The 12191-nt window shown below is 48.3% G+C and overlaps 4 protein-coding genes across 4 annotated transcripts; 1 reads left to right on the top strand and 3 right to left on the bottom strand.

Annotated features, from left to right (window-relative positions):
- Positions 1–498: 498 nt before the first annotated feature.
- H6S33_008424 (uncharacterized protein) lies at positions 499–2496 on the bottom strand (the record flags this gene model as incomplete). Its single annotated transcript, XM_044839770.1, has 1 exon — positions 499–2496. One exon carries the CDS (start codon positions 2494–2496, stop codon positions 499–501), a length of 1998 nt encoding a protein of 665 aa, XP_044687969.1.
- Positions 2497–4885: 2389 nt separating this feature from the next.
- On the bottom strand, positions 4886–5595 carry H6S33_008423 (uncharacterized protein; the record flags this gene model as incomplete). Its single annotated transcript, XM_044839769.1, has 5 exons — positions 4886–4894; positions 4954–5228; positions 5291–5408; positions 5493–5526; positions 5585–5595. The coding sequence occupies 5 exons, from the start codon at positions 5593–5595 to the stop codon at positions 4886–4888; spliced, it is 447 nt and encodes a 148-aa protein (XP_044687968.1).
- Positions 5596–6739: 1144 nt separating this feature from the next.
- H6S33_008422 (uncharacterized protein) lies at positions 6740–7837 on the top strand (the record flags this gene model as incomplete). The annotated part of the gene is made up of 3 exons (XM_044839768.1): positions 6740–7049; positions 7143–7689; positions 7807–7837. The coding sequence occupies 3 exons, from the start codon at positions 6740–6742 to the stop codon at positions 7835–7837; spliced, it is 888 nt and encodes a 295-aa protein (XP_044687967.1).
- A 718-nt stretch (positions 7838–8555) lies between these two features.
- H6S33_008421 (uncharacterized protein) lies at positions 8556–10294 on the bottom strand (the record flags this gene model as incomplete). The annotated part of the gene is made up of 6 exons (XM_044839767.1): positions 8556–8595; positions 8664–9171; positions 9233–9549; positions 9641–9903; positions 9998–10026; positions 10093–10294. The coding sequence occupies 6 exons, from the start codon at positions 10292–10294 to the stop codon at positions 8556–8558; spliced, it is 1359 nt and encodes a 452-aa protein (XP_044687966.1).
- Positions 10295–12191: the final 1897 nt, after the last annotated feature.

The following is a 12191-nucleotide window of genomic DNA, read 5'->3' as shown; positions in this document are numbered from 1 at the left end:
CTGGGCGTCCTCAACGTATCATCATCATCATCAAGGTAGAGAAACCGTGAGGTTTTGCCGTTGCATACACTACGGAGGGCCTCCGTTCGGCTCAAACTGAGGCCTAAGCCCGGCTTCATACCGCCCAGGCCGGCTCGGGCCTACTTTACGCCCAAGCTCAGCCTGAATAGGCTTGTGGATCCTCTGGGACATTGGGGACACTAAAATGCGAGGAGTGAGCACAAAAATGTGTTCAGTGCTGTTTTTGATGGCCGTATTTGCTTCGGGAGCTCCAGCATCTGTACTTATGCATATGGTTCGACTATAAAATCGACCTATAATAGATTTTTCTAGATCGTCAAGCCGTTCAGTGTATTTCTAGATTACAGGCACTTTCGTTTTCAGCGCGAACCTTCATATATAACCATTCATAACAAAGAACCCAATCAAGAAGAAAAAAATATATAAAAAAAATACACAATCTAGTTATAATTCTCACCGTTATCAATTTGAGAGTATTTAGTGCTGTTCCCTGTTTGGCCTCACATCGGTCCGGCTTAAGCTTATCCTAGAAACGGATGCCGAGCCTCTTCTATGACCTCCTCTTCCACGGGATACCCCACCCCGACTTGGACTGGAATTGCCTCGCGGTGTCCTCACTGGTTTATATCTATCGTCGACCGCGGGACTCTGGGGGCTCTTGGCTACCAAGTCCGCAATGGAGGCCGGGATTACGCTTGTTAATTTTGCAAGTTCGTCCTCGCCCCAGGCCGAGAAAAAGTTCCCATCGTCACTCGTATCTATCGATAGCCTTTTCTTCGACCCACTCTCCGGCGACGCAAGAGGTGACCCTCTCCAATGGGTAGACGTAGGTGTACGTGGTGGCTCAGTTGAATCCCCCTGGTCATCTGGCTCTCTGTCTTTGAAAATAGCGTCTTCTTGTGGTGAGCTTTTTGCTTTTCTTGGCTCTACTTGAATCCTTATGGCCGGACTGAAAGTAAGCGTCACCCACTTTCGCTTGAACCAAGCAATGCAATCCCTCTTAGCTTGTTCAACTTCAGGTACAGTTCCCCGTTTTTGGGCAAGCTCCATGATACCAATAAATATCTGCCTGCAATTTTCTTCCCTGAGAGTTTTATTGCTTACAACCATACTCAGTAATTCCCCCCCGACGGGTTTTGACAGGTTGTAAGGGTGGAACACACGTATCAAGCCGGTGGTGACTTCACAGCTGTCGAACGCTTTTGCTATGAACTCTACCGTGTGCTCCATCAACGGTACCAGCAGCTTTGAGTCCCAATCTTTGGCATTTTTGGATGCCAATGTGTGGCGTCTTAAATCGGAAATCGTTTCAAAGAGTCGAATAGCCCGCCTCTCTTCACCCTCCTTCTGGCTATTACTTGCAACTTTTGCAATCAGGAGTTGTAGGACGAAAGGTGAACAATTCAAGAGAGGACGCTTCCACAGCGGGGCAATGTTTGAGATCAGTGCGAGTAGGCTGATCCCGTTATCTAGAATCCTCTGGCCCGCAACATCACTCTTGGCCACAACATCAAGGATATGAGGAACCAAAATACTGCACCCCCTCCCGGTGCACCCGAACCGGTGCCCTAGCTCAGAGAGAAGGTAGAGCGCAGAGTTTTCAAGGGTGACACATTGGAGGTAGCGAGCAGCCCTAGTTATGTCTACGAATTTGTCCGCAATTTCAATATCGGGGAGTGTCCGATCAGTGACACAACTGTTACAGCTCTGGACCTTGTGGGGGTTGTTGAGATGGAGAGCAATGTAACTGCGGAACCCTGGGTACGGTTCAAGCAGCTCTGTCAGTTCCTGCAGGTAAACGTATCCCGCAACGACCCAGAGAGAAAACGGCGTGAAATCCTCTGTATAAACTGTCGAGGTATTTCCAGACGCATCGCCAAATTTTGAATTGAAAAATGTCTCATAGTATGGTATCCTCCGGGCCAGAAGGAACTTGTGAACCTTTACGGCGCAAAAGGAGGGCCGGTTTCCTGGTGCTTTAAGATGTATTTCAAAGTCTGGTAATATCGATGTAGGCAGCGTTGGGTCTAGAGGGACGCCTGCATCAAGCCCCTTTCCAGTAGGATCGACAGAATCATAGCCCATAGCTCCCCATAGACCTCTCAAGCTCCTCCGAGTATAAGTGTAGCCCATCACTTCTTCGAAGCTCGGCCGGTTCTCCTCTGAGATATGAAGCACAGTCACTTCGACACCCAAGTCGTTTTTGGCAGTTTCCATGGTGTCCGTGCCAAGGTCGAGACGTCGTGGGGCGCCAAATTCCTCGGGAAGCCTCTCACCAGCAGCAATGTAGAAGAGAGGGGAATGAGCCCATACTTTGACATTATTAGGGAGGGCAAACACCACATCGCCGTCCTTCGAAGCTTCGTCGCGGAGGGCGGCTAGGTGTGTAAGTACGTCTGAATAATCTTCATCGACAAACTCCAAGGGATCAGTGAAACATGGCCCCTCATGGTCGGAGAATATTGGGCTGGCCATTTTTGTGAAGGTCTTGGAAGCTTGATGATGGTGGTGGCAGCACGAATTTAGGCATGAGGTTGAGCGGTGGAAACCCTAACCCAGGCCAAGTCTAGAAAGCTTAAGCTTCATGTAGACCATTGCGCGTTGTGCCCGGAACGGCCCGAGGCTGTTTTGATAGGGATTTATGATTAGTGCGTCTGGTGCGGTAGAAGCAATTATCTGATCTGGATAGCTACTTGTCTTCATTTGGTGATTCCTATGAATCCACGGGTATGGAGCATCCGCTTTGGTTTGATCCCTATCCAATCTTCAAACCATCAATCACATCCGGCCACATCGAAGAAGAGAAGCCAAAGTATTCCGACATGCAAAATCTCCGAACTCCCCGGAGGCTTGAACGAATAATTGTGCACGCCTTGCACCTCCTCGGAAAATGCTTAAGGCAAATAGGGGTAAGCGGCTCCTTGGCGCCCCCTAGACCTTTTCAAAATGGTAAAGCTCGTATTACCGGCCATCACTACATCTCTACCTGGCTAGATCTAGATAGAGTACCTAGCTGAGCTCTGGGGATGAACTTTCCCGACCCCTTCTTTGAAATTACTCTCCATGGCCTAGGGTCAACAACGCAGCAGTGCATTGTAACAGCTGCAGGGCTTTCGCTTAATTCGATAGGAATGTCAATTAACTATCGCATCGCTAAAGAGAAAACATAAAAATAGAAAGTCGGGGGGAACTCAATTAACAGGGATCGATCATCCGGACCCAATGTCACAGTTAACGGGGTGATATAATAATAATATCAGGGATGTCAAATATTCAGCTGTTGACGGACCTAGTCAGCCCGTTTCGGACCGTGAGCTCACTTGTACCTACTTCATTCGCCCGACGGACTCGAGCTTGATATCACGCCGGAGAACATCAGATGAAACTCAGCATCTGGGAGGATTTGACCCTATATTGACACAAGGGGGCGACAGGACATGACAAGTCTTTGAGGGGGAATTATAGGCCGAGAAACTTAACATTCTGGAGAAAGTTAAGATGAACAGCCACTTTATTCGGAACATACCTGCCAAACTGGGCGGAGGGGATCATCATATTTCGGCATTGAACATCAACTACAACCGCCTATAACTCCGGCCCGTACAACTGCCACAGGCTTTCCAATATAGCTGACCCCCAGTATAAGGATACGGTCGGAGCCGAAATTATGTATCCGTATAACGAGATTATTATTATACGTAGTATAACGAGAGTCGACAATACTCTCTACACAGTACCATATTCTTGCTGATACTAGCCGGATCTACTACGGGCTATGAAAGAGAACGGAAGAACACCAGAGTACCTACTCTTTAGGTCTTATCTTTACCATTATTATTAGGAGCTCGCGCATATACCTCCTCCTCCAATCAAACCCGGCCAGGGTTACCAGAAAAGCCACAGTCACATGGTATCACTCGGAATCCACCATCCCTAAGCGACGAAACGAAACCTCATATTACTATCTTAGAGGATCAAGTTATAAAAAAAAGCTTTTTCTTACCACATTTACTAGGTGGTTGTTAAGAAGCTCGGATACTCTAAGGAATGTCGGCCAGATTGTTCGAGTGATATTATATGACGCAAAGTAGCTAATAATTATAGATTTTGTTATGACTAATAATTGTCTGTAGTCAGAGGAAAGCTGTTGTCCACGACAATTACTTCCACATACTAACCGCGCGTTAATTAAGTCCTGAGAAATTTTGTGAGGTCATTGCTACCAAGAATTCTCAGGACTTAATTAATGGGTGAGTATACGGCTGGTGATAAAGAACACAGCCTTTCCGGTTGCGGTAATCATTGCGAGAATTAACAACTATGAGGCCCATTTCATGAATTGATATAGATCGATATGGATTATAGGCCATTCGTTCCTTAGTTTAATTACGTACTAGGCTTTTTTATTTTAGACCTTTTTTGTGTAGTTCATCTATATCTATCATTGAATCCTCAAGGAGTGGTGCTGTTATCTACACATGCGGCACTGGCATTATCTGCCTTTATATCAAGAGAATATGCAGACTCTCTATCCCATCTCCAACATCCCCACATTCCCGAATCGTCACAACGTATAACATCTCCAGCCCAATACCATATCTTTTTTTTTTAAAAAAAAAGAAAAAACAGAAGCTGGGCATTAACTACTTACCTAGCTACAAAACTTTAAATACCTACAAAAAAACACACACAAGCTGAAAACAAGCACAAAAATATTCCTTTTACTACGTGCACGCATTAATTTATGTTTACCTATGCATGGCCCCCTTCTATTTGTTTCGCCATATATCAAGTCCGCTTTCAACTCTACCTCTACCCCCCTTTGCGCCATACCTCTCCACACCTCCGTCTAGGCACACTGCGTTTACGACAACTACCCACACAGTCAGCCCCCATCCCCTCTCTCCCGCTTCACCCCCAGGATCAACTCACCTCCATATCCTCCAACGCATCCTCCTGCGAAATACACCTGAGAACATTCTTCTTCGAGCTCTCCTGGAGCTCGCCGGCGATCAGAAGCTCATCGAGGATGAAGTACGCCTTCTGGAAATTGAAGATGATGTCCAGCTCGCACACGTTGCCGTAGTACTTGTCCATCTGCTCGACGTAGCGGTGCACGATCTCCAGCGTGATGAGCTCGTTGTCCGTCGCGTCGATGCCCGCGATGAAGAAGAGGGAGGCGTAGCGCCGGTAGACTACTTTGGAGTCTGCGGGCGGGGGGTGTTAGTGGGGTGTGCGGGGGGAGGAGGGGGAAGCGGGGGGCGGGGACCTTTGTATTCGAGGAAGTTACACATGCGCGTGCGGCGGGCGAGGACGAGGGCGGAGATCTCTTTTGTGATCTTGGCTTTCTCTTTTGGCGAGAGGGTGGTGAACCATTTGCAGAGGCGCTATCACCTCTATATCAATATCCAGTTTATAGCTCCTAGCTATCTACCCCGCGGATAGAGAGAGAGAGAAGGGTGGGAACTCACGACTTTGCCTTGGCGCGAGAGAAGGATAACGTAGCTGCATTGTGTCAGAGACGCTGGGTGTGAGAATTGTAATGTGGAGAAAGAGGGCTTACCGGATGGCCATTGTGGGATTGTGGATTGTGGATTGGAGCTTAAGCTGGGAGCTTCGGATGAGACACGCTGCGGATGGACAGCTGGTGTGGTGGGGTGGGTTTGGGTTGACGTTGGGGGCGTTATCTTATCTGATTGATCTGAGGCTCAATGCAGGGACGAATGCGGAAGGGGATGTAACGCAACGGCCACACAACTGATACATCCGGTAAGTGCCTATCTGTTGGATTAATTGATTGATATATTAATTGCTTGGTCTGTAATGTAATCAAGCCTCCGCGGCTACACTCGGAAGGTAGTGGTCAGTCAGACATCCAACTCCTCCTCATTCTAATCCTTCTCCGGCTCCGAGGCAAGGTTGCCAGTGGATAGGGCTACATACACTGTGGGGAACAAAGACTGCCAGAGACAATTGCAAGGCTTCCCTGGCCCATTGTTCAGCACCAATTAATGCAGCATGACTCCCCAGATGCTACTCAGTTACCCGGCTACTTTGCATACATGCACCCGCAGCACTGCAACTGCACTGCGCTGCGCTGCACGGCAGACAGCCAGCAACTAGGGTTCAGCCATCGTAACACACAACGGGGGAATGTTCGACGGTGTATTACAAATAGCTGCTTACAATTGTCACGGAAGTCTGTTAATCACATCATTTGCGCGCCAAAAAAAAAAAAAAAAAGTCATGCAACTAGACAGACTAGAGTGCTAGAAAGTAATCCTCCTAGATTTGGATTCCCCCCCTCCGGCCCCTCCCTGGTTGAATTTTTCAAAGGGATGACACACAGAGAGATGGGATGCATATGGGCGAGATGAGATAGAGATAAGTAAACACATGTGGCCTATATGGCCATTCTGTTCCATAATAAGGTGACGTATCCCGTTCAGATAAATACATGTATCAAAGGGTTCCTCTCCCCACCTTCCCTTTATTCCACTTCATTGCTTTAGCTACTCTTGACCTTCCACTCACTGCCACTACTCTACTTGAACTACCCCTCCCCCTCCTCCACACTCACTCACCCGCATCCGTACCAATTGACCGGACTCGCACCGCCCACTCACTCCCACTCCCGCCCGCTCGCTCTTCTGTCTCTCTCTCTGTTTCTGTCCCCAAACCAAACACACCCCCCCCCCCCCCCCATAAAGAACAAAAAATGGTGACGACATGCATTCTCTCCACCGGAAACATCATGACCGCCGGCGCCGAAGTCATCCGGCGGCCGACAGTCGGCGGCTCAAACACCGAACTCGTCAATTCGCTGCGCGAGAAGTTCAAAGCGGCCTCCGCCGACGAGTCCGCCCCGACTGAGAACGGCAATGGCAATGGCAACGGCGCCGGCGCACATCGGCTCAAGGTCGAGGAGTGGACGAGCGTGGGTGAGGATGGGATAATGTACATCCCCGCCGCGGCGAACAGCGAGCCGGAGGTGCTGGTCGAGGATAGGGAGGAGTATGATGTTACCGGTAAGTTTTTTTTCTTCGCAGTCTTTACTACCCCCCACCACCTCCGGAGAAAGACAAAGAAATAAAAAAACTAACACCCCTCCCCCGCTATAGTAAAACTATTCTACCTCCCGGACTCCCCCGCCGCCTCCCGCCCCCAACACACCCAAGACGCCATCCGCCTCGTCACCACAGCCCTCGGCATTCCAACCATAACCCTCCTCATCATCTCCTTCCCGCACATCACCTTCGACGCCGACGACGACGAGCACTCGCCCCCCGCCGACATCCTCTCCTGGGCGCACACCTACCGTTCCGTCGAGGCCCTCCACGCCGCCGGCACCATCGCGCGCATCGGTCTCGCCGAATTCGGGACTTCCCGCCTTGAACAATTTCTCCCGCACACCATCGTGCGGCCAAGTGTGGACCAGATCAACGTTCGCGACTGCTGCGTCGTGCCGCGGCCGCTGATACTGTATGCGAAGCAGAACGGCATCGAGCTGTTGACGCATAATGACTGTGCGGATGTGCTGCCGGCGGAGACGATGAAGGGCCTGCTGGAGGAGTTTGGGGTTGTGGGGGCGGAGAAGGAGGTCAGGCCGTTGTGGGTCGTCAAGTATACGGCGGTGATTAGGAGCCGGGGGGTGGTGGAGAATAAAGGGTGAGTCTTTTCTTTTTGGAAATGATTTTTTTTTTTTTGGGGGGGGGGGGGATTTTGGGGCGGGAGACAGGTAGAGAGATAGAGAGGGTGTGCTTGTGCTGACCGGGGTTGTTATAGGTATATCTTGATGACGGAGATTGACGATTGATCAATCATAAAAACGGCATCTTAATTTCTAGAGACAACAACCACCCCCGGACCTCTCCCTGGATAGATTCTCTTTCGAAAAAAAATCAGGATATTTCTCAACAGGCGTCAAGGTTTCTTTTTCCCTTCCTTTCCCTTCCCTTCCATTCCTTTCCCTTTGTTTATTTCTGTTTTTTATTTATTTTATCTTATCTTTTATTCCCCAACCCCCCACCCCCTACCCCGCCGCTTTTTTATATTCTTTTGTTGCGCGCACCGCAATTTTGCATGTACAATAGCGATCTTGAACCATCTGTGCTTGAGCCCGAGCTTGCTTTTAGGGGGGAAGGGGGTACAATTACATGTATGTAATAGATATTCACTTTCCATCTAGTCTGGTCAACTTCCTCTCCGGTATGAAATGTGGATGGACGGATGTGTATGATATATAATCCAGTGGACAAATGATTGTATTTTGTACAGGGAAAAAAAAAGAAAGCCAAACAAAAAAAGGAGATACATACAGCTAAAGTAGATCGATGGCAGTACGACCAACCTTCCCCCCTCCCCACAAGGGAACAAAAACCAAGCCAAATGGAATGGAGAGTTCAAGTACAGATATGGACAAAAACACAATGCAATCCGTCAATTCTTTTTCTCTTGCTCAAAGAACTAACATATTTCTAAATATACAAAATTTTCTCGATTTTTTTGTTTCCAATGCCCCTTAATTGGGCACTTTAGTCCAAAATCCGAGTAATGAGACCAGTGGCGACAGTTCTGCCGGTTTTGTTAGCAACTACTTATACCATATATATAGTCTTGGCGCGGGGGTATGTAAAACTCACCTTCCACCCTCACGTAGGTTGAATCGTTGACCAGGGTCCAAAGCCATGGGCTTGTGGAGCTCACACTTCACCTCAGTGTTGTCACCGGGCATGACCATCTTATCCTGGTCCGAGCCCTCGGGGAAGTCGATCGTGACGGCAATATCCGAGGTTCTCAAGAACATCTGTGGGCGGTAGTTTCCGTGGAATCCGGTGTGGCGACCACCCTCCTCCTTGGTGAGGACGTAGAGGGAGGCCAGGAACTTGCTCTTTGCCTTGGTGGTACCGGGCTTGACGACGACCATTCCACGGCGGATCTGCTCACGCTTGACACCACGGAGGAGGAGACCGGCGTTGTCACCGGCCTGGGCAGAGTCCAATTCCTTCTTGAAAGTTTCGAGGCCGGTAACGATGGTCTTGATGGGGGTGGTCTCGAAGCCGACGAGCTCGACTTCGTCACCCTTCTTCAGCATTCCGCGCTCGACACGTCCGGTGGCGACAGTACCACGTCCGGCGATGGAGAAAACGTCTAGTAGGGGGTTAGGGTTATTAGAGTTTCACTATTCGGGTTGGGAGGAATTGATCGGTACCTTCAACAGGCATCAAGAAAGGCTGATCAAGGTCACGGACCGGGGTAGGAATGTAGTCATCGACAGCCTGGAGGAGCTCGGTGATCTTCTGTTCACCAATTTCCGGGCGGCGGCCTTCGAGAGCACAAAGAGCAGATCCCATGATAATTGGCGTTTCGTCACCGTCAAAGCCGTAGCTGGACAAGAGTTCGCGCATTTCCATTTCGACAAGTTCCAACATCTCAGGGTCCTCGAGGGCATCGACCTTGTTAACGAAGACGACGATTCTCTGGACACCGACCTGGCGGGCAAGGAGAAGATGTTCACGGGTTTGGGGCCTGGATGGGGAGGGTTTTTTTTGTTAGTATGGTTCTGATATGAGTGGCAATATGTATATATGGGGTTCGGGTGAAGGGAAATGCTACAAACATTTGACCATCGGAAGCAGCAACAACAATAATAGCACCGTCCATGGAGGCAGCACCAGTAATCATGTTCTTAATGTAATCAGCGTGCCCAGGGCAGTCGACGTGGGAGTAGTGGCGGTTATCAGTTTCGTATTCAATGTGAGCGGCCGAGATGGTGATACCACGGGCCCGCTCCTCGGGAGCCTTATCGATAGAAGCGTAATCATGGAAGTTTGCCTGTCCTTTGGCAGCGAGAGTCTTTGTAATGGCAGCGGTCAAGGTAGTCTGTAATTGCATGTCTCCATCGTTAGAAACAGATTGATATTTCCCGGGTGCAAACAAATTGCGGGGCAATTTTTGGAGGGGAGGTGGAACGGACCTTTCCGTGATCGACGTGCCCAATGGTACCTGTATAAAAAAGGTCAATAATCTCGAATCACATTGGAATTGAGGGGGAGAAACGGAGATACTCACCAATGTTGACGTGAGGTTTCTCACGCTTGTAACTTGCCATCCGACGGATGGAGGTATTAATCGGGCTTGAAGCATTACATTTCCATGGTGAGTTTTTGAGTGAGGATTTGCACGAGAATGCGGCATTGGTTGCTGTAAGGCTTTCGGTGAGCCTGGCGGCACCCCGAAGCAGGGGAGCAAATGAGGCTTTCCAGGAAGCCATTGTGTGGGCGATATACACAGAGGTGGGTGGGGTGAGGTTGTAGATGGAGAGAAGACGCGATTTGCAATCGTTGAAATTTCTGAATCGAAAACGGCGCCAAGCCGAATTCGGAAACAATGTCTTAGTCAGGGCGGAGACATCTGTCGATCTGCTCTTCACAAAAGCCGAGGCTTTGTAAGTATTGGAACTGCATCATGTAATTAATATCGTAAATGCTTAAAGAGGGTATCAGTAATTACGGGGGATAGATATACGAACTTCCTTCGTAAATAGTAATTTAATTATCAACCACAATAAAAAAAATAACATCCCGGCTCGAGGGCTAGCTAGCAGGTGTGCAATTGATTCAAATCCCAATTCTTAGAGGGCTACGTACAATAGCATGAAATGACTGGTATTTGGTAGTTGTAATATTTATACTCCAGATTTGACAAAACATAATATCGATGCAGTGACCGCACCTGTTCAATCGATGAATGCAACCCAGAACCTCGGCCTCATTCAGATCGATACCATCTAGGCCAAAGCTCTCAAAACCAGCATGTGGAAAGACTTAATAGATATCAGAATCTAGAATGGATGATTCTATTAGAGAGAACGCTCAGGGTCGCTTATAAATTTAATGATGACACATTGACTAAGACCAGTTTCATAGCAGCATGGCGGTACACGTATGCCATTTATGAAAACAACATGTATATATATATCCTTAAAATTGGTCTTTCTAGTACCGGTATCGGCATAGGTGTATTGTACCCGCAGTTGCATTGAGCAACCGTTATGAAGCAAGGAGGACAAGACCGAACTGCATGGTTCACTTGATGTCTTATAGTGGCCTAGTTAGGGCCCCATGCCACCAACGACATGAGACGGCGCCCATCCATATCCCATCAACACCTGTACTCTTAATCAAGATTTATATCATAAATCCAACTCGTCGTTTTTTTTTTGGACACTAGGGACTTGTTGCGTAACCACCAGGTTGACACGATTCTCTCTGGTAAGGACTGTTATCCTAAGAGTACTATTACTAATTTTAGGTTTCTATCGTAGCGCATATTTCCTCCTAGCAACCCCGCAACTACACGAACCACTCGCGTATATTTTAATGCAATATGAGCTATAAGTGGAGAAAGAGGTATATAATATTCTTCCTGATCAAGATATTTAAACCTAAGATGGAATCTGGTGTACTCAAAGATAGGATGTCTCCGAGAACTAGGAATCTTTAGCACTGGACTCAGCAACAAACAGGTACACACCTGCAGCATGAACATGCCCGGCCTGCAGCAGGCATCTTCTCAACATCCAGCCAGGCCATATAGGCGATTATTGGCCCTTTCAAGCAGGTTAGTACGACCATCGCACCACAGAGCTGTGTACAAACATTTACTCCATAGGCGGGCCTAACTCCGTGAATCTAGTTTAAAACTCGACTGGAAATCCTTCTCTCCTAGGGATCATGTTAATTTTTTGATTTTCCAAGCCATTATACTTTGAGTAATAATGGGTTTGAATTTATCACTACGTACCGCCAGCTCGAGTTCATGGAGTGGAAGGATCGAGGTTGATCTATATACAAGCGGCATGAGTTCATCGGCTACTCTAGCGCAGCAAGGCATCCCCTGAAAGCTATGGGTGCAAACTCAATTAAATATAGATTTTATTCTATAATGAAATTTGGGCGATGTCCATCTCAATTTTAAGCAAATAGCTATCCAGCCCGGTGTTATCTCTTTACGCCAGAGATGTATTTACTCCATCGGCTTTGTACCGCGGTCTGATTTCATGAGCAGCCCGAAGATCACAGTCGAAGCTCATCGACATTGGTACGTTAGGGTTCCTACCGCACAGATACAATGATATATCAAAGACGTGGGTCCCATGGTAGGCTCGT

This window comes from Morchella sextelata (genome assembly GCF_020137385.1).
Source record: "Morchella sextelata strain SCLS chromosome Unknown scls_26, whole genome shotgun sequence".
In the NCBI taxonomy this organism is placed as follows: domain Eukaryota; kingdom Fungi; phylum Ascomycota; class Pezizomycetes; order Pezizales; family Morchellaceae; genus Morchella; species Morchella sextelata.
Note: the sequence above shows the minus strand (reverse complement) of the source record. Positions and strands in the feature narration are given on the sequence as shown.